General features: G+C 34.4%; 1 protein-coding gene across 3 annotated transcripts in view; it reads left to right on the top strand.

Moving 5' to 3' along the window:
- The window catches only part of LOC104899112 (pyruvate, phosphate dikinase, chloroplastic), a 34,374-nt gene extending 30,369 nt beyond the window's left edge, over positions 1 to 4,005 (top strand). For 2 of the 3 annotated variants that reach the window (XM_048645289.2, XM_010686253.4), the window contains 2 exons: positions 3,573 to 3,664; positions 3,772 to 4,005. In XM_048645289.2, coding sequence (XP_048501246.1) covers positions 3,573 to 3,664; positions 3,772 to 3,814 — 135 coding nt within the window. In that variant the 3' untranslated portion in view covers positions 3,815 to 4,005. The remainder of the gene's footprint in view (positions 1 to 3,572; positions 3,665 to 3,771) is intronic. The other variant, XR_008968349.1, reaches the window with a different exon arrangement.
- The last annotated feature ends 19,719 nt before the right edge of the window (positions 4,006 to 23,724 follow it).

The raw sequence follows: 23,724 nt of genomic DNA, 5'->3' as shown, positions 1-23,724 counted from the left end.
ATTCTTTGACAGTTTCAACCCACATTCCATAGGAGTGCCAACTGGGTTCACATTTAGCATATTGAATTTTCTTTAATACTTCTTTGGCATACCCTTCTTGCGAGGTGAAGATTCCATGAACATTTTGTATAACTTCAATACCTAGATAATAGGTCATAGGTCCCATATCAGTCATTTCAAATTCACGTGTCATGCTTGTCTTGAAATCTTCGAACATTTTTGTACTACTTCAAGTGAAGATTAGATCATCCACACAAATGCAGATGTAGAAGACATCATCATTTTGTATCTTCACATAAAGTGCATACTCCTATTACCTTCTTACCCGCAGGTAGTGTTGTCAACTCCCATGTTTCATTTTTCTGAATGGCCTTTATTTCTTCATTCATTGCTTGAGTCCATTCTTTGTATCTATTTGCCTCATCAAAATTCATTGGTTCGATATCAGCGAACAAGCAAAATAAAGAAGTATTATCTTCTAGCCTTTCCGTTATTTGATAAAGTTCAGATAGACTTCTAAATTTCTTTGGTCCTTCACTCGAACTAGCATATCCTCCAATCGAATTTGATGGAAATGATGATGTGCTCGGAGATGGCAGCGGACTAGTTGGAGGTGTCTCCAAAATCTGGTTACCGAACTTTTCTTCCTCGAAGTAAGGAAGAAAGTTATAAGTTTCTTCCTCTTCCTCAATATTCCAATCCCATGTCCCCTCTTCATCAAATTCTACATCTCTATTCTCTACTAATCACTGTCTTGTTGTTTTTCATCCTATCCGGTAAGATGTAATTTTTCACTTGTATCATCGAGCTTGGTCCGTACTTGCTTATGAATATGTGCATACGCAATTGATCCAAATACTCGAAAATGGGATATATTTGGTTTCCATCCACTCCAAGCTTCTTAAGGCGTTACATTCTTTAAAATTTTAGTTGGAGAACGATTTGACAGGTAAACTGCACATGCAACTGCTTCAGCCCAAAATTCCTTTGGCATTTTCTTATTTTTTAACATGGATCTGGTCATATTGAGAATGGTTCTATTCTTCCTTTTTGCTACACCATTTTGTTATGGTGTTCTTGGAACTTTGAGTGGTCGTCGTATTCCATGTTCTTCACAATATTTATTGAATTCATTAGAAGTAAACTCAACACCTTTGTCCGTTCTCAAAGCTTTGATTTCGTATCCAGTACCTTTCTCCACCAATGCCTTGAACTTCTTAAAAGTATCAAAAGCTTCTGATTTATTCTTCAAAAAATACACCCACCTTATTCTAACTCCCAGAGCTCACGTCACATTTCTACTCCACCTAAGAATGTTATTTCCTATTGAACAACCCAGATATTAGTGGTGTAGCAACATGGTCAGAGTTAGAATGAAATAAAGGATCATTGTAAGAGTTAATTGTTTCCTCAGTCATCTTCCCTTGTGTCTCCTTTCCAACCTTTTCTATCATGGTTTGGTTGAGCTAGCTCTTCCAGATGTTAAACACAACAAAGATTTAATCTTTGAATTGATTTCTGCACTGATTTCATTAGAAAGCAGCAGCAACAAATCTTTAGCAGGTACCCTGCTCCGTTACCATGTGAATTAGAGAATGTATTTCTATCTGATCAATATCAATCCCAAGAAAAGTGACTATAAAGTGAGGGATAGTACTTCTCTCTATTTTTGTGGATAATCACTTAATCAGTACAATAGGAGGTTGTGCATATATATGTACGAGGTTTACAATATACCCTACCATTCTATGTAAGACAAGAATTAGCTTAAAGACAAGAAAGGAAAAGCTAAAGGCAGCTGTATTTACACAGATATAATACTAAAAAATAGAGTATGTAAATATTGGTAGAAAATTTTATAATAGTATGCTTCTCAATGTTAATGCACCATAATTTCAAAGGGTTTGATTTCGGAGTATTTTTAAAGAGGGTTTTCCTTTACCATCTTCCAACTCTCAAATTATTTGCAAATCTAAGCCGGGTTGACCTACGAGAGGTTTCCTACGAGAGGTTTCGGTCTGACAAGACCCTTTATCTTATTAGGGGTCCCCAAAAAATATATATACTTCATAATGCTGATGCACCATAATTTAAGATTCTTGCTACAGATTACATGAAAAGAAAGGGAAGGGATAACAGAAGAAAGAGCTTGTCTTGGCAACCAACCGTTTGAGTCTTTTAGGGGACTCAAACGGGGGTAATTTGGTCATTTTATAAGTTGGAAGATTTCACGCGCGTGTGGATGAATTTGCTTGGTACCAATGCTAGGTTATAATGGTACCATTCTCCGAAAATATTGATACCTTGGTACCAGTCCTGATAACAATTTGATATCAATGTCAGGTTATAATGGTACCATTGTGTTTTATTTTGGGTGTTTGAGTCTTTTTTGGACTCAAACCGTTGGTTACCAAGCCTTTCTCCAGAAGAAAGGGGAAATGGAAAAGAAAGAAAGCGGACTTTCAACTATTGGGTTTAGTTTCTATTCTTTTATGTTTTTCCAATAAGGCGATAAGTGGACTTTTTGGTTTACTCGACTAGAACTATGATAACCTAGTTTCTAATTCTAATTAGACAATAATTGAGGAATTGTATAAAAAAAAAAGGAAGGTGATGTACTCTCTCCCGTCTTTATTAGTTTACCTCTGTTTTGCACAAAGTTTTAGGAGAAATAATATTGTGGGCCGTCAAAAGAAAGATAAATTATTATTTTATATTAAAGTTGAATGTATGTGATGAAAAGTTAGTGGTCCCATTTCAAAAATAGAAACAAAAGAAACGGGTAAACTAATAAGGGACATCCAAAAAAAGAATAATGGTAAACTAATAAAGACCGAAGAGAGTACGTTATAACTTTCCTTCTGTCCGAATCTTACTGGGTTTTGTCTGGACAAGGAAGTGAGTTAAGATGCCTCGGCAATCTCGAATCGTTTTTCTATAAAAAAAATGAAATCATGGAGATGTCCTATCCACTAAGAGCACAACCAATGGTTGCCCTATTGTTTGTGGTCATTAATAATTTTATTACTTTCCCTCTCTTCCATCTACCCTACTATATGTTCTCTCTCCTCCAATTTCTTTGCTCCTCTTTTTTTTGGTCCATCATGAAGAGTTGGGCATAAGTTTTTGGGCCAAATTTTTTCTCTCTCCTAACAAACTAATACTTCCTCCGTTTCTAAATAAGTGCAATATTTGCATAGTGTTTACTATTCACAGTTTAAACTTTAATTAGTTTTGGTGATTTACATTTTAGGAAAAACATAGTCATGTGGGATCTTGTTAGATTCGTCTGAATGTGAATTTTTTTAATATCAACTTGTTATAATTTTTACTTATTGATAATTGAAGATATTAATGATTAAAATAATGCATTGGCAAACGTGAAAGCAAGAAATGTTGCACTTATTTAGAAACGGAAGAAATATTACTTTTATACTCTCCCTCCTCATAACCCACAAGGAGGGCAAGGATTAGGAGTAGCCAATTAGCAATTTAGTAGCAAAGTATTTTATTATTTTCTACTATTATTACTGCGCTTCTAGCTGAAGGATACTAAATTTGGTATGTAATAGGTGGGTATATGTGGCGAGCATGGGGGAGAGCCCTCATCTGTTGCATTTTTCGCCGAGGCTGGGCTCGATTATGTTTCTTGTTCACCATTCAGGTTTACTATACTTGTTTTTTTTTTTTTTTGTTTAGATATTTTTTGCATAAGTTTTGCCTCTATTTCACATAGGAATCTTCTTAACCTGCTCTCTATTTCCTTGACAGAGTTCCCATTGCAAGACTAGCAGCCGCTCAAGTTGCTATTTGAAGATTGTACAGATGATACATACAACACCAGATATTGTCATATTTATTGTAAATAATTGTTGTTGTACATCACATATACGACGGGACAAATCAGTACATTTCAAAGTTACATCTGAAATATTTGATCCTTAACAAGTGTCAGAGTTAATGTATATAAAGCGTCTTGCAATGCGCAAATTGATGTTTTATGAAGTTCTTTCTCCTTGTTGAAACCAAATCTCCTTTCCCTCTTTGTTTCAAATTGTTCTATGAAGTTCGTCGTAGTTGGTTACCGTTTGACTCTACGCTCACTCATAACCACACTCATCAATTTTCTTTTTAAATAAACAAAAAGGATGTATTTTCTAGATGTGATCAACATAGGGCCGGCCCGTGGGCTCGACCCGGACCGATCTTTTTGGCGGAAATTCCGAACCACATGCATCTTAGATATGTAAAACTAGTCTAAATTTTGGCTCGAAAACTCCTCTTGCTAAGCCGAAAATTTGTGTGACACATGAATTTTGGCTCGAAATGGACCACTTTTTTTTTTGGCCAGTCCCATGATTACCTCTGATATTTCACATACTCGATCAAACGTACTCTACCTATATTAAGTGTTGCAATATTAAGTATTCTTGTAACACCCCGATAATTCTCTCTTTTCAGAAATATTTTTTCAATATAAAACATAGAGAATTACCAAGGCATTATCGCCTGTGTGATAACGTATCGGCTTATTCAGAATTTTACAGCGGAAAACATATAACTAGAACTCATACTTTATTTTGTTAAATGAATAAGTAAATAAGTACTTAAAATCAAACACTCTATAAAAGTCTACTCAAATCAAACTTAATATAATAGGTTCATACTAATGCAGAAAACATAATATACTAGATTACACAATCTCTCCATTTTTCAGATTTCCAATGATGCACATCTGCAAACCTGTAAATTTCAATGCTATAAAGAATCTGCTCACCAAAATGGGTCATCACAGTATCAATAAAGCAAAACTATGATCAACAATCACAAACAAAGCACGTAATCAGCAAAACTGAGTATTACATAGTTATACATAAGCATTCCTAACATGATACTAATAATTAACATGCAGGGATAAATATTAATATAATCATATATAGGGCTGACAATGATGTGAGTCGAGCTCGAGTTTGACTAAACTCGACTCGAACTCGAAAACTCATATCCAAACTCGACTCGACTCGAAAACTCGCGAGCTTCAAAATTTCAAGCTCGAACTCGAACTCGAGCTCAAGCTCAAACTCGTTTCAAGCTCGAATTCGGTCACAGCTCGAACTCGAACTCGAACTTTGTTCCAGCATGAACTCGATTCCAGCTACCTATATGCAGTATTTGAAGATTTTTTATGAACAAGGAATACCAAACTCAAAATATATCTCCTAAAAATACTTAACCATACATCAAACATCAACATCAAAAGTTTTTCCGTATCAATCCCAAACAAACAACTAATACAAATTCATTAACATCATATCACAACATTATCGGCTTGGACATACATATATATAACTTTCTTTAAAAAATTATATATATATATATATATATTTGAGTATCTCACGAGCTTTTCGAGTCGAGTTTGAGTTCGAGTAGAGCTTTGACTGAGCTTTGACTAAGTCGAGTTTGAGTAGCTCGCAAGCTGTCTCAACTTATTGCCATCCCTAATCATATAACATTCTGCAGATAACTTTTACTGAACTAAACTTTAAACATCTTTTTATTACTTTAATTGAATAGTTATTGGACTTGAGTTGTCTTATCTACTCTTACCTTCACCTAGGAAGACGAAATACGGGTGCGACTAGGCACAACGCATTTCAGATTAACCTGCGATATCGAGGAACTTTTGCTAACTATAATAAGGATGGTGATTAATCCATCTCCCGTAGAAAGCCATGGCACGCTCACCATCTACTCCAACTCCTAATGTCCAACTCTAGACGTGCACCAGTCTAAAGTCTATGACTATCCAAGTTACACTTTACATAATTTACAATTTATTACTTGTTATGACACAACAAACAAGTAACACAGAAATATCAAATCAAACATTCACAACTGAACTTTTTTTTATCTTAGAATTTAATAAGTGATCACACAACTTACAATCCAAGATTACTTTCTTTTAATTCCAATCATTTCCTACTTTGTTGAACCTAGCCAACAATCAAACTTACCTTTTAAAGGCATAACTTGTCAACAAATAAGGCCCACAGTCCTCATAAAGTAGTGAAAATAATAATATAAGGGAACACATGAATAAACATGATCCAATCTCAACATATATTAATTTTCCCATGTGAATTAATAAATAAAGTTCCCATCCACATGCTTGCATCAATAATTCCATACAACATGACAATCTTTAACTCATAATAAATCTCATAATTAACATGGTTGTACACAGGCCTAAAACATGTAAAATCCAAGCATACTCGAAATCACATATGAACTTATAAAGTTCCTATAGATGATACTACAACTTTTCCTTCTTAAATCATGATACTATATCACATAGCACACAAGTATCTACATACCTTATGTAAACTAGTTGATAAGCCACCTTTAATTCCTTAAACGTCACCTAGTGAGTATTCTCCGCCTAAAATAATCAATAAAAATTAAAATCAATACTCTAAATAAAATACAGCAACTTTAAAATATTTTGAATTCCCTTTAAACATATTCAAAAGTTGATTTTACTATCAAAACTTCAATTACTTTTGATGTCTAGTATAGTATCACCATACTAGTAATAATATATATATATATATATATATATGCTTAAATTCATAATTTAAAACAATCTCATAGTTTATAATATGATACTATGATTTTTCTAATAATTAACACCCAAAAAATCCATGCTTTGATGATTAAAACTTCAATCTAAAAATAATAAACAAATCTGGAATTTTACTCTTTTAATACATAATATATATGAACCAAGATTATATATTAAAAAAGTAACTTAGAGCAATAATCATGATTAATATTAAAATAAAACCTAAAAACATAGTCTTCAATAGAAACTTGAGGTAAAATAAAAGAAATCAACCAACAATCCAACAACAAGGAAGAAGGACGAAAGGCACCGAAAATCAGGAGCACACAGCACCAAATCGACGCACAAGATTTGTCGTTTTGAAGGTTTTGTGATGTTTCTTGTCAAAGAAGAAACGTTACTTGAAAAAGAAGAAAGAACTTGAAAGAGAGAGAAAGAAAACCGTGAGGAGAGAGAGAATAGAGAGGGCCGAAATTCTTGAGAGTGAGGAGAGAGAAAATAAATCTTTGTGTGGGGTAAAATAATTGGGTATTAAGATATTTATAAGGAGGCTTACTTTTGGGCTTAAGAAAAGGAGGTTGGGCTCAATTAAAGTTTGATGATAAGTAGGAAAAGTGAATTAGAACTCCTAACATCAATATAACTCCTTTTTCCTCATATTTTAGGATTTTGGGTTCCTCAAGCCCAATTAGACTTCTTTTCCAAATCAACTTGATATTTCAAACATTTATCAAAGCATGCCTAAATAAATTATTTTAACTTCCTTAAATCCTTAAAATAATTTCTTTTGACTTTTCAAAATAGTCAACCTTCTCTAAATAAATAATTCATTTGAAACTCAATTATGTTTAAATATAAATATATAAATACTAAAATATATTTATAAAAATCCTTTGAAATTATGGGGGATTACAGTCTACCCCCCTTAAAAGAAATTTCGTCCCGAAACTTGACACGAAAACTCACATATTTTCAAAAGTTTGAACTCATCGTTTCAAAAGTTATAAAAGAATTGCGCCACTTGTGCAAACTTTTGCTAACTTAAAACACTTGTGTTACTTATGACACGTTTTTTTATGCGGAGAATCTACTTCTTTTGCATTAACATGTGCAAATAGCCCAACATAGGCATACAAATACATAAAAATCTCATGAAAATAGACAAAAAGCGCGAAATTTGAAATTTATCGCATTATATATCCCTCTTAAAGAAAACGAGTTACGCCCTCGTAACTCACCTCCAGAAATAAGTCTGGATATATACTTCTTTTTCATCTCATCTTCGACTTCCCACATTGCCTCTTCAGACTCGTGGTTAGACCAAAGTACTTTCACGATGTGGACGTCCTTATTGCGTGTACTACACATTTTCCTGTCGATAATCTTGACAGGTCTTTCCTCATATGTGAGGCTACTATCGATCTGAATTCGTTCAGGCTCTAAGACATGACACTCTTCAGGGATCTAATGTTTTAGTTGGAAAATATGGAACACATCATGTATCTTCTCAAACTCCATTAGCAATGCCAATCTATAGGCTACTTTCCCAATTCTCTCCAAGATCTCATATGGGCCTACATACTTCGCACTTAACTTGCCCTTTTTCCCAAATCTCATGACGCCTTTAGTGGGTGATACTTTCAAGAACACTTTATCACCTTAGCAAACTCATCCTCGCGTTGTTTCAAGTCAGCATAACTCTTCTGCCTATCTTGCACAGCTTGAATTCTAGCCTGAATCAGTTTGACATTCTTGATGGTTTCCTCAATAAACTTTGTCCTCAAGACTATGTTTTCACTAAAGTCGTTACAACAAATAGGACTTTTACACTTCCGTCCATATAATGCCTCAAAAGGTGTCATCTTAATGCTCGCATGATAACTATTGTTATAAGAAAACTCAATCAGGTCTAATTGGTCCTCCCAACTACCTTGAAAGTCAATAGCACATGCTATCAACATGTCCTCCACAGCCTAGTTAGTCTTCTCAGTCTGACCATCAGTCGCAGGGTGAAAGGTTGTACTCATCTTCAATGTTGTCCCAAGATTTACTTGGCCCTTTTTCCAAAATTTCGAAAGAAACCTAAAGTCATGGTCAGAAATGATATCCTTTGGAACTCCATGGAGTCTCACCACATGCCTAATGTATGTCTTAGCAAGTTGCTTCTTTTTCCATGTCTCCTTAAATGGTATAAACATAGGGGTTGGTCAATCTATCCACAACAACCCAAATAGTGTCATTACCACTCTCGTTTTAGGTAAGACAATCACAAAGGCCATAGAAATATAATCCCACTTCCATCCAGGAACCTCTAAGGATTGAACCTTCCCCATGGGTCTCTTATTATCTATCTTCACCTTCTGACAGGTTAGGCACTTAGATACATACTCAGCTACCTCTCGCTTCATATTTGGCCACCAATAGATACCCTTAAGGTCCTTATACAACTTATCACCTCCAGGGTGCACAGAATATGGAGTATTATGCCCCTCATCCATAAGGCGTATCTTAAGTTCATTACATTTCTATGGTACACACCACCTTCCTTAAAACCTTAGACTCCCATCATCATGAGTCTTAAAGTCAGCTTCCTTACCTTGCTTCATTTTATCCTTGATCTTATGTAGGTGCTCATCCCTAACTTGACCCTCTTTGTTCTCATTGAAAACTGACAAACCAAAGGATAAATCACTAAGTCTTGCCTCACTTTCCCCAGGATTTAAGAGTTCTAGGCTCAGCCTTTGCATATCTCGACACAACTCCTCAGGGTCTATCAAGGTACTCAAGCTATAACTCGATATTCTACTCAAGGCATCAGCAACCACATTTGCTTTCCCCTCATGATACTGGATGTCTAGGTCATAATCCTTAATCAACTCCAGCCATCTTCTTTGCCTCATATTCAGGTCTTTTTGGGTGAAAATATACTTCAAGCTCTTATGGTCTGTGAATATCTTACAAATCGCTCCATAGAGGTAATGTATCCAAATTTTCAAAGCAAATGCTATGGCAACTAACTCTAGATTGTGGGTAGGGTAATTAGCCTTATAAGGTTTTAATTGACGCGACGTATACACAATTACCTTCTCATTCTGTTGTAGCACACATCCCAAACCATTCTTCGAAGCATCATTGTATACCTCAAATCCTTCATTCCCATCAGGCAAGGTCAAAACAGGTGCAGAGATTAACGATCTTTCAAAATCTGAAAGGCTTCTTCACACTTTTCGCTCCACTCAAATTTCGACTCCTTTTTCATCAAGTTGGTCAAAAGCCTTGCTATCTTCAAGACATCTCTCACAAATCTCCTATAATAACTAGCTAGACCTAGGAAACTTCTGATATCTAACACATTATTTAGTGTTGTCCACTCACTCACAGCTTGAATCTTAGTATGATCTACTGAGACTCCTTCCTTAGACACATAGTGACCCAAAAATGCTACTTTCTCCGAACGGAACTCACACTTAGAGAACTTGGCGTACAATTGGTTTTTTCTCAGTGTCTCCAAAACGATCCTCAAGTGCTCATCGTGCTCAGCTTCATTCCTCGAACATATCAGTACGTCATCACTGAAAACTACCACAAAGTTATCTAAAAACTCATGGAAGATCATATTCATCAAGTCCATAAATATAGCAGGAGCATTGTTTAGCCCAAATGGCATTATAGTGAACTCATAGTGACCATAACGTGTTCTAAAGGCAGTCTTAGATACATCCTTATCAGCTACCCTCAATTGATGATATCCTGAAGCAAGTCAATCTTCGAGAATACACTCGCTTCATTCAACTGATCGAATAGGTAATCTATTCTAGGTAAAGGATATTTGTTCTTGATGGTTACATTATTCAACTCCCTATAATTAATACATAGCCTCATGCTTCCATCCTTTTTCTTCACAAACAACACATGGAGCTCCCCAAGGTGATGCACTAGGCCTAATATAACCTTTATCCAATAGTTCTTGCAATTGCATTTTCAGCTTACTCATTTCATAAGGTGCTATTCTATAGGGTGCCTTAGATAAGGGTGCAGTTCCAGGAACTAAGTCTATGGTGAACTCAACAGTTCTAGCAGGTCGCATAACTGAAATCTCACTTGAAAACACATCCATAAAGTCGTTCACAATTGGGACATTCTCAAGCTTCAGTTCAACATCCTATCTTCAAAGGCAAATTTCTAAACAACTTGGTACACTTTATGATCTCTCCGGTAGGAATACTAATAGACAAGTCAATTTCTTCATAATTTACTAATCCCATACTCTTTAAGACAGATGATGATACAAAAGAATAAGTTTCCCCTGAATCAAATAAAGTTTTAACAAGGACTGAGTTAATAGAAAAAATTACCAAAAACTACGTTGGCACATTTCTCAGCTTCCTTTCGACTCATCACGAACATCTTTTCTGCAGGCTTACTTTGGTTGGGGGTTCTCACTTGCAGGCTTGCTATAGTTCCCCTGGTTGCTCTGTTGTCCTCCAGACTTAGGACCCTGGTTTCCTGACTGGTTGAACCCTGATCTGACCTGATTACCACTTCCCTGGCCTTTCTACTGCTTACCATGCTTAGAGTAGCACTCGTACTCCCTATGACCCTTCTTTTGGCGGTAGTTACAAATTACTAGGTCCCTTACATGTACAGTCTCTCCTAGGATGGTTTTTGTCACAGCTCTTGCAGTGATGAACTCTCTCAAGTCTACCCTTATTACAATTATCTTGGTTGTTTCTCCGTTGGAAATTCCCATTACCATTCTGGTTTCTCTTGAAATTCCCTTGGTTTCCCCCACCATTAAAATATTTTCCTCTTTTCACCTACCACCGCATTTTTCTTCCCTCTCCTTGACTGTAGTCCATAAATATGGGACGTTCTCCCATACACAACATCTAGGGATGTAAAGGTCTCTCCTCCTTATCCCAACTGTATCTCATCAGTTAAGCCTTACTCAAACCTCTGAACCTTAAGTTCCTTAGTGGCTACAACCTCAGGTACAAATCTGGACAGGGCTATGAATTTCCCGTAGTATTCATAGATAGTCATACTATCCATCCCAAGGTTAATGAATTCTTGGGCCTTCTGCTTCCACATAAAGGCAGGGTAAAATTTCCCTCTCAAAGCAGTCACAAAGACATCCCAATCGAATCCTTGACATCATTCAATCTAGCTTCACACTCTCTCCACCATAAATCTGCCTCATCCTTCAGATATAGCACAGCCTGACCTACTCTCATATGCTCAGGGCAGTTCACAGCCTCAAACAGTTTCTCAAACTCCGTATTCCAGTTTTATAGGAAGGTTGGGTCAGCTTTCCCCTTATAGTATGGTGGCTTAACCTTAGCTACTCTTTCAAACATTTCCCCAGCAGTCTCAGGACGCTCAGCTCTCTCCTGAGTCAATTTCTTCGCCAAGAGGCGAATAGCAGCAGCTAGGTCGTTGTTGTTAGCCATTCTACTTCGGGACCTGAAAGTAATATAACTCTACTTTAGGTTCCAGTATAACTTGCATGCCTAAAGGCAACATTTGATTTGATCATTCAAGATCGCATCAACAAATAATTTCTCAACTAGTTCCAAGTATAACATAAAATGTTCTCTAGTAACCACATAATCATTCATGGAGAAATATATTCCCATCAATATGCAAGTAGAAACAAGTAATGATTTAATCACATAATAAAAATATAAATAATAAAAGATTCCCATCACGTGCCCAGAATAAATTCTTACTCACTCATATAAATAATAGTTTTTATTCATCCATAAAGGGTATTTGATAAAATAAATATTACTATAACATTATACTTTCCTATGAAATGGTACTATAAAACTATTCTATCATTGTTGGTCAACTATCCAACATTATTATATTAATATTATTTTGTAATCAGAGATATATAATAATCTAAGGTACTACATTGTCAACTTTGTCCTTAGATTCCTGGTATTGATCAGGCATGAAGATCTCATCTTCAGTTTCATCTACATCATCCTCATAGTAGTAAACATATCTTCATTGTTACTTTGATCTTCTAGTGGGTTGAGGCTCTTCATCCTCCTCAGGCTCAGTCATAGTCTCACATCTGAAGAATGCATGGTAGATGTCCAGTCTAGTTTGACCTCTAGCATGGTCGAGTTCCACAATAAGCTCATCATCGCTAGTCAACCCTGATCTCGGTATTCTACGCATAGTCCATTCTAAATTGGTATACTCTCTATCATCAACAGGTTCAACATCCTCATCAACTTCATCATCACTCAGGACAATGGAATTATAATAACTTCCTAATCTGGCAGACATATTTAAGGATCTACACCAACAAATATATGCCATAATATTTTAGTACTCTCCCTGTACACATTCCCAACAATAATAATAAAGGTTGCCATTAACATCATACGCATAAGGATATAACACTTGGCAGGCAAGAAAGATATAAATCGTTAGTAGGGAAGAAAAATAATCATGAATAATTGGCAGGGAAGAAAAATAATAATCATGCTGAACTAACTATTCAATGCAGGCATATAATATTTCTATCCTATATGCCCTTCTTATACTACCCATTCTCACAATGCAACAAGTAAAACCTTAAAGGCAATACAAAAAAATAATGCAGGCATCCTTGCAAGGTAAAAATAATTAAGTGTCGAATAATACAAAAAATTTTGATTATAAAAAAAAAACTCGGACACCTTAACAATATTCGAACCATCAATAATTCGAAAAAAAATTTCGATTCTAAAAAAAAATTTCAGACAATGTCCCAAAAAATAAAATTTTCGAACACTTCCAAATTTTTTTTAAAAAAATCGATCTCCCTAAAAGAAATTCGGCCCTAAAAAAAATAATTATACATTCATATAAGTTTTTCAAAATGAATAAGTAGGAGAAATTCTAAGAGTTTCTTCAAATAACTAGTAAGTTAGTTAGGCACCTAGAAGTTTTGAAAATAACCTAAAGCTCTGATACCACTTTGTAACACCCCGATAATTCTCTCTTTTCAGAAATACCTTTTCAATATAAAACATAGAGAATTACCAAAGCATTATTGCCCGTGTGATAATGTATCGGCTTATTCAGAATTTTGCAGCGGAAAACATATAACTAGAACTCATATTTTATTTTAATAAATAAATAAGTAAATAAGTACTTAAAATCAAACACTCTATAAAAGTCTACGCAAATGAAACTTAATATACGACATGTTTGGCAAAACTAGCGGTTCTAGTAGCTATTAGCGGTTGTAGCTATTCGGGGTAGCTGGTAGCTGTCTACTAGTAGATGTCAGAGGTTAGCGATTAAATTAGTTGTTTAATAAGAAGTGTTTGGCAAAAGTAGCTGTTGGAATTGTAAAAGATTAAAAAACATTGGTTAATAATTCTACCTTATGTTATTATATAGGGTTTATTTGCTAGACTGCTACCTCTAAATTTCAAACGTTACTGGTAGTAACGTTCCATAACCGCTACTCATAATCTACTCCAACTGCTGCCCGCTACTACAACCACTACCTTACCAAACATTCATAATTTTCTTAAGTAGCGTTTCAATTTTGTCCAACCGCTAACCGCTACCTCAAACGCTAGTGCCAAACAGGGCCATAATAGGTTCCTACTAATGCAGAAAACATAATATACTATATTACACAATCTCTCCATTCTCAGATTCTCAATGATGCACATCTGCGAACCTGTAAATGTCAATGCTATAAAGAATCTACTCAGCAAAATGGGTCATCACAGGATCAATATGGCAAAGCCATGATCAACAATCCCAAACAAAGCACGTAATCAGCAAAGCTGAGTACTACATAGTCATACATAAACATTCCTCACATGATAGTAATAAAAAACATGTAGGATAAATAATAATATAATCATATAACATTCTGCAGATAAATTTTACTGAACTAAACTTTAAACATATTTTTATCAATTTAATTGAATAGTTATTGGACTTGAGTTGTCTTATCCACTCTTGCCTTCACCTAGGAAGACGAAATACGGGTGCTACTAGGCACTACAACGCATTTCAGATTGACCTGCGATATCGAGGAACTTTTGTTAACTATAATAGGGATGGAGATCAATCCATCTCCCATAAAAAGCCATGGCACGCTCACTATCTACTCCAACTCCTAATGTCCAACTCTAGACGTGCACCAGTCTAAAGTCTATGACTATCCAAGTTACACTTTACATGATTTACAATTTATTACTTGTTATGACACAACACACAAGTAACACAGAAATATCAAATGAAACATTAACAACTGAACTTCTTTTATCTTAGATTTAATAAGTGATCACACAACTTACAATCCAAGATTACTTTCTTTTAATTCCAATCGTTTCTTACTTTGTTGAACCTAGCCAGCAATCAAACTTACCTTTCAAAGGCATAACTTGTCAACTTACCAAATAAGGCCCATAGTCCTCATAAAGTAGTGAAAATAATAATATAATGGAACACATGAATAAACATGATCCAATCTCAACATATATTAATTTCCCCATGTGAATTAATAAATAAAGTTCTCATCCACATGCTTGCATCAATAATTTCATACAAGCATGACAATCTTTAACTTATAATAAATCTCATAATTAACATGCTTAAACACAGGCATAAAAAATGTAAAATTCAATCATACTAGAAATCACATATGAACTTATAAAGTTCCTATACATGATACTACAACTTTTCCTTCTTAAATTATGATACTATATCATATAGTACACAAGTATGTATGTACCTTGTGTAAACTAGTTGATAGGCCACCTTTAATTCCTTAAAAGTCACCTACTGAGTATTCTCCGCCTAAAATAATCAACATAAACTAAAATCAATACTCTAAATAAAATACAACAACTTTAAAATATTTAAAATCCCCTTTAAACATATTCAAAAGTTATTTTTACTATCAAAACTTCAATTACTTTTAATTCCTAGTATAGTAACACCATACTAGTAATTAAAATTCTTAAAACTCTATTAATAAAACCTTTTATGAAATTCCAACAACTTATAAATTATAAAACTCTCTTTAAACATATATAAACATGCTTAAATTCATAATTTAAAAGAATCTCATAGTTTATAATATGATACTATGATTTTCTAATAATTAACACCCTAAAAATTCATGCTTCGATGATTAAAACTTCAATCTAAAAATAATAAACAAATTCTTTTAATACATAATATATATGAATGAAGATTATTTATTAACACAGTAATTTAAAGTCAATAATCATGATTAGTATTAAAATAAAACATAAAAACATAGTCTTTAATGGAAACTTGAGGAAGAAGAAAAGAAATCAACCAACAATCCAAGAACAAGGAAGAAGGACGAAAGGCGCCGGAAATTAGGAGCATACAACAGCAAATCGACGCAAAAGATTGTCGCTTTGAGGTTTTGTGACGTTCCTTGTCAAAGAAGAAACGTTACTTGAAGAAGAAGAAAGAACTTGAAAGAGAGAGAAAGAAAACCGTGAGGAGAGAGAGAATAAAGAGGGCCGAAATTCTTGAGTGTGAGCAGAGAGAAAATAAATCTTTGTGTAGGGTAAAATAATTGGGTATTAAGATATCAAAGCATGTCTAAATAAAATATTTTAACTTCCTTAAATCCTTAAAATAATTTCTTTTGACTTTTAAAAATAGCCAACCTTCTCTAAATAAATAATGCATTTAAAACTCAATTATGTTTAAATATAAATATGTAAATACTAAAATATATTTATAAAATCCTTTAAAATTATGGGGGATTACAGTTTACCCCCCTTAAAAGAAGTTTCGTCCCGAAACTTGACATGAAACTCACATATTTTCAAAAGTTTAAACTTATCTTTTTAAAAGTTTAAAAAGAATTGTGCCACTTGTGCACACTTTTGCTAACTTTAAACACTTGTGTTACTTATGTACACGTTTTCTTATGCGGAAAATCTACTTCTTTTGCATTAACATGTGTAAATTGCCCAACATAGGCATACAAATACATAAATATCGCATAAAAATAGACAAAAAGCGCGAAATTTGAAATTTATCGCGTTATATCCCTCTTAAAGAAAACGAGTTACGCCCTCGTAACTCACCTCAAGAAATAAATCTGGATACTTCTTTTTAATCTCATCTTCGGCTTCCCACGTTGCCTCTTCAGACTCGTGGTTAGAGCAAAGTACTTTCACGATATGGACGTCTTTATTGCGTGGACTATGCACTTTCCTGTCGAGAATCTTGACAGGCCTTTCCTCATATGTGAGGCTACTATCAATCTGAGTTCGTTCAGGCTCTAGGACATGACACTCTTCAAGGGTATAATGTTTGAGTTGGAAAATATGGAACACATCATGTATCTTCTCAAACTCCTTGGCAATGCCAATCTATAGGCTACTTTCCCAATTCTCTCCAAGATCTCATATGGGCCTACATACTTAGCACTTAACTTGCGCTTTTTCCTAAATCTCATGACGCCTTTAGTGGGTGATACTTTCAAGAACACCTTATGACCTATAGCAAACTCATCTTCGCGTTGTTTCAAGTCAGCATAACTAATCTGCCTATCTTGCGCATCTTGAATTCTAGCCTGAATCAGTCTGACATTCTTGACGGTTTCCTCAATAAACTCTGTCCTCAAGACTATATTTTCACTAAAGTCGTTCCAACAAATGGGACTTCTACACTTCCGTCCATGAATGCCTCAAAAGGTGCCATCTTAATGCTCGCATGATAATTATTATTATAAGAAAACTCAATCAGGTCTAATTGGTCCTCCCAACAACCTTGAAAGTCAATAGTACATGCTCTCAACATATCCTCCATTGTCTGGTTAGTCCTCTCAGTATACCTATATTAAGTGATGCATGAGCATCTAATTCCATTTGTTTAAATGCTAATAATCTTGTAAATGACAAATACAATGATTTAGAAGTTCAGTTTTGAATTTAAATTAGCCGGATGTATCCTTGGGTGTCAGTTAATTAAGTTTAGCCACTCAGCTGGTTTTTGTTGTAGCAAATGAAAAACTTTTCTTGAACATTTTCTTTTGATTTTTATAAGGTGCTTAAGCAAGTAGTTTATGAAACATGATGTCGCAGCTTGCCAAAGAACCACTCAAAATCTTTGCTAGGTTTGAAAAATGTGGAAAAGTCAACAAAAGGGGCTTTAAAATCTTTGGTAGGCTTGAAAAAAGTGGAAAAGTCAACAAAATGGGCTTTAAAACGTGAATAAAGCTGGAGAAAGAATAGGAGTGGGCAGCAACCACTTCTCATTTTGGGGTGTGACCCATGGACTGAAAGAGATTAAAGAGTAGGAAACTTTCCCAATATTTTTGTGGGTTTTTATGCGCTAATCATGAGTTATATATATAAAGAGGGGAAAAGGTCTCAAACAATCGAATTTAACAACTTATTTACAGGAAAATGGTAATTGTGCTTCATTGGTACCTCTGATACGACATGACCAATGATTAGTGCCCACGTGACACACACTTTAATTAAGATAAAATTGACAGCATGTGCATCTCCCCAGAGAAGTGCGCTCGGCTCTGTGCTCAGGCACGTTGGTGCACCCAGTGCACCGTCTTGATTTTGACACGTTTTGACAGTTTTTTTGATCAAAACGCGTTTTAAAGATTTTCTTTTATCTTTTAACTTCGAAAATCTGATTTTACTAGATGAAATCCGATTTTATTATAAAAAATATCTTCGAAAATATTTATTTTATTTAAATAAAACAATTAATTATCAATGATTATTTAAATGGGCTTTTCAAAGAGTTGGGCTCAAAATACGGTTTTAATACTTTTAAAATAGTCTGGCTCTTCAGACTGCTCTGCTCTTGGGTCGAACCAATTATGATCGCGGTATGTTTCATCGTTGGGCCCTTAGATGGGGAGAAACGATTATGTGTCTACAATCCCGAATTCATGCACTATGATAAAAGACTTGTTATCTAAATTCAATCGGCTTTCAGGTGAGGTCATAAATTACGACAAATCTCACATTATGTTTAGCCCTAATACACCACCTTGATTTAAAAGGTTCATGAGAACTATTATTAACACACCTTCTGCGGATACTCTCGGTAAGTATTTGAGTTGTAATATTGAAGTCGATGGCAGAATGTAACACTCCGATAATTCTCTCTTTTCCAAAATACCTTTTCAATGTAAAACTTAGAGAATCATCAAAGCATTATAGCCCGTGTGATAACGTATCGGCTTATTCGTCATTTTGCAGCGGAAAACACATAACTAAACTTTAGAATTGAAATATAATAAAAAATCAAAGTAACTTTAAAACCAAACAACACTACTGTTAACTTCAAACTAAACTTAAATATAAAGTATCTACTAAAACAATAATTAAGCCAATCTGCTACACAAGCTCTCCATTACCAGATCCCCATGATGCAACATCTGCAAACCTGTAGATGTTAATGGATTAAAGAATCTGCTCACCAAGAATGGGTCATCATAGGATCAATAAGGCAAAGTCATGATCAACACATACAAACAAAGCACGTAATCAGAAAAGCTGAGTGCTACATAATAATAAATAAACATTCCTAACATGATACTAATAAATAATAAGTAAGGACAAATAATAGCATAACAATCTAACAATCTGCAGACAACTTTTACTAAACTAAATTTTAACCCTTTTTATTACTTTAATGGAATAGTTATTGGAACGAGTTGTCTAACTAAAAACCAACCTTCACCTAGGAAGACGAAATATGGGCGCGACTCCGTATTCCATAATGACCTGCAATATCAAGGAACCTTTCAATAAAAAATAGGAACGGTGATCAATCCAATTCCTAGAAAAAGCCATGACATGCTCACCATGAACCCCTAATCCTGATTGTCCAACTTCAGACGTGCACCAGCCTAAAGTTTATTATTATCCAAGTTTCACTTTACATGATTTACCAATTATTACTTGTTATGACACACAAGCAATACAGATACATATATTCAAACATTCACAACTTGATTCCTTTTTATCTTAGGATTAAATAAGTGATCATACAACTTACAACCCAAGATTAATCCCTTCTTATTTCAATCCTTCTTATTTGTTAAACCTAGCCAACAACCAACTTACCTTTCAAAGGCATAAACTATCAACTTACCAAATAAGGCCCACAGTCCTCATAGTGTAGTGAAAATAATAATATAAGGGAACACATGATTCAAACATGATCCAACTCAATAAATATATTAATTCCCCCATGTGAATTAATAAATAAAGTTCCTATCCAACATGCTTGCATCAATATTTCATACAAACATGATATTCAACTCATAATTAAATCTCATACTTAACATGTTCGCGCACATGCCATAAACATGTAATATCCAATCATAACAGAAATCATATATGAACTGACAAAGTTCCTATACATGATACTACATAACTTTTCTTCCTAAAATCATGATACTACAAACACACAACACATAGGTATGTACATAACTTTTCTAGACAAATTGGTAGGCCACCTTTAACACCTTGAAAATTGCCTACAGAGTAATCTCCGCATAAAACAACCAATAGAATTTAAAATCAATACTCCAAATAAATTCCAGAAACTTTAAAATATTTTAAATCCCCTTTAAAAATATTTAAAAGTTGTTTTTATCATTAAAACCTCAATTACTTATATTAGCTAGCATAGTACTACTATACTAGTCATTAAAATCCATAAAACTCCATTAATAACAATCTTTCTAAAATTCCAACAACTTATAAATTATTAGAACTTTAAACATACTTAAACATGCTTAAATTCATAAGTTAAATCAATTTCATAGTTTATAACATGCTACTATGATCTTCCAATCTTTAACACCTATAATTTCGTGCTTTGATAATTAAAAACCCAATCTAAATATAATAATCAAATCAGAATTTTTATTCTTTCAATACATAACTCATATAATCATAGATTCATCATTAAAACAGTAAATTAAAGCTTCTAATCATAATTAGCACTAAAACAAAACATAAAAACGTAATCTTTAATCAAAACTTGAGGAGGAAGAACATAATTAAACCAACACAACAAAGAGAACAAAGGAGGAGAGGGCGCCGGCGTGAAGGACATACAGCAGCAGCCGGAAGTTTGTGGACGGCGGTAGTGGAGACGGTGGTGTGGTGAAGTTTCTTGGAGGAGAAGAAAGTGTTTCTTGAAGGAAAAGAAAGAAAGAAGAAGAAGAAAGAAATCACGTGAAGAGGATAGAGAGACTAGCCGCCGGTTCTGAGTGTGTGCGAGGAGAGAGAAAGTTTTTGTATGGGTAAAATATTTGGGTTCAAGGTATTTATATGTATGTTTTCCTTTTGGGCTTAGGAAAAGGCAATTGGGTTTCAAGTAGGATTCAATGATGAATAGGATTGATGATTTATAACTCCTATCATCACTATGGTATGAAAGACTTTCAAAATTCCTTCTTGAAAATGAGTTTAAAAGAGGAAAACTTGATAGAACCTTGTTTCTAAAATGAAACAGGAAACATTTATTAGTTTGTTAGTCTAGTACGAACACTTAAACAACTACAAGAAGGGGGGTGAATTGTAGTTGGGGAGATTTTAAAACTTTTTGCGGAAATAAAAGAATGATTGAATAAGAAAGAAGTAATTGCATAAATAAGAAAGAAATAGGAACACGGGATTTTTACAAGGAAAACTTCCTAGGCCCAATAGGAAGAAAAACCTTGACCACGAGGGATTTGACTCAATTCTCATTAATAACTTTAGGCCAAAAGACTCACTTTTGTACAACCTAAACTCGGACCTACTCTGTTCCTCTAGAAACTGGTTCCCAGTCAACTTGTTTCCCCTGAACAGTTGACTTTCTCTCTTGACTTCACTCGAAGTCTTTTCTCTTTCTCTCTTCTCTTTCTCTTTCTCTTTTTCACTCGAAATGATTACAGATTTAGATTCACTCAACCCAATCTATAATACTCTTAAGTAATAATGAAAGAAGAGTACAACCGAATACCCTTTCACTAAGATATTATACTTAAAATTCTGAAAGCATACATTAAAAGATTGTTACAAACAACTTATTTGTAGAGGCCAATCTTCCCATGATCTTCTCCACAATCTTCTCCACGATCACATGAAGCTTGTATTCAGCCACTTCTTCCATGATCTATCCGTTGCATATGTCTGTTGGAAGTTAGTTGATTATTTTTCTCAATTTCAGCCACTAACACACGCGAATTGATTTTCCCATGCCTTGCAAGTAGGTGGGTTGTTGTGGTTCCTAAAATCTAGGAACTACCACAATTCATCCTTCTTAGGCGTTGTTTTAGGTTAGTTTTGGCGGCTCCTTTTCACAGATTTTATCCAAAAACGCTGCACTTAAACTAACATTACAAAATATTATGGAATCACAAAATAGGAAAATTTGCACAAAACCACCTTAAGTTTTCACTTATTTAGAAACTCCCACCTTTATGTTTTTTTTTTCCTAAATTTCCACCTAAACTTTACAAAACCTTTATTAACTCCCACCACTTAACGGATTTTGTCAAACTCCGTTATGTGGTGGGACCCACATCAGTTATTTATTTTGTTTTTCCCTCCAAACAACTCATTTTCCCCTTCTTATATACGAGAATTTCCCTTTTCACCCTTTGATCCTTCACCCACATCTTATGAGAAGGAGGTCTGTCCCCTTTGTTGCTTGTGTTGGAGGGAAATTCTCTTATATAAGAAGGGGAAGTGAGTTGTTTGGAGGGAAAAACAAAAGAAATAATTGATGTGGGTCCCACCACTAACGGAGTTTGGCAAAATCCGTTAAGTGGTGGGAGTTTATACAGGTTTTGTAAAGTTTAGGTGGAAATTTAGGGAAATAAAAACATAAAGGTGGGAGTTTCTAAATAAGTGAAAACTTAAGGTGGTTTTGTGCAAATTTTCCCACAAAATATCATAATTCTTACCTCCATAATATAAACGGTTTTGTTCACAAATAAAGTTTAACAACTTAATTTTTGATTAATCTCCTAATCAATTATCCATAAGTTATTTAACATATTATTTGTGATATCTAAAATAAATACATTAATTTAAACAAAAAGAATAAATCTCAACTATAAACTAAGTTAAAACACAAGTGATTAAATCTAACAAAATAAACTAGAAACATACGAATAAAAACGAAACTAATATTAAACAAAGGTAATTATTTGTCATTATCAAAATAGTGAAACAACATAGTTGTTCAAATATATGTTGATGATATTATATTTGGTGCCACTAATGAATCTTTGTGCAAGGATTTTGCTAATCTCATGAGTAAAGAATTCGAAATGAGTATGATGGGTGAGCATAATTTCTTCTTAGGGCTACAAATCAAATAGACAGAAGAAGGAATTTACATCCATTAATAAAAGTATATTAAGGAACTGATGAAAAAGTATGGTTTAAAGGCTTCTAAAGTAAACCTGTAACAGCCCGCTCTTTCGAGCTGCTAGCGAAATACACTCGACAACCATAAACTAGAATTAACTCTTAAATAAATTAATTCGCAGCGGAAAAATATCCCTAAATACACCAATAACTTGACTAATATTCCCAAATATTATACATCGATAAATAAATAACTATTCTCAAATCAACTATCTATATACAAACTCAATCCTTAATCTAGGACGACACCAAATCTTGCTTCACTTCCATTCTCGAGCTCTTGATACCAAACCTGCAAATTCAGAGAAGAAAATACAAAACAAACACAATTCCAAAATGAGTGGAAAACTCGTAACCTTTACTTCAGCCCGTTATAAACGTTTTATTTCTCAAATCATTTTCCTTTTCATTACAACGCTGGCATAGCTCATTCTCTTAAACAACCAGTGGCAAGTACGGGCTTTGGACAAAGGACAAACACTGCCTCCAAGATTCGTTATGGAGCCCAGCAATACTACCCCCAAGGTTCGTTATGGAGCCTAGCCGACCGTATCAGATCAAAAGAGTAACCATCCTCCACCCATACGGGTAAGACTCGACCACATGACCTCAAGTTAATAGAGAAAAGTTCTATCCAATAAACCATGCAACATTAAATGCTACTTTTTTGACTTAAAA

The sequence above is a fragment of the Beta vulgaris genome, chromosome 1, assembly GCF_026745355.1.
Source record: "Beta vulgaris subsp. vulgaris cultivar EL10 chromosome 1, EL10.2, whole genome shotgun sequence".
Classification (NCBI taxonomy): domain Eukaryota; kingdom Viridiplantae; phylum Streptophyta; class Magnoliopsida; order Caryophyllales; family Amaranthaceae; genus Beta; species Beta vulgaris.
This window is presented reverse-complemented; position numbering and strand designations above follow the sequence as displayed.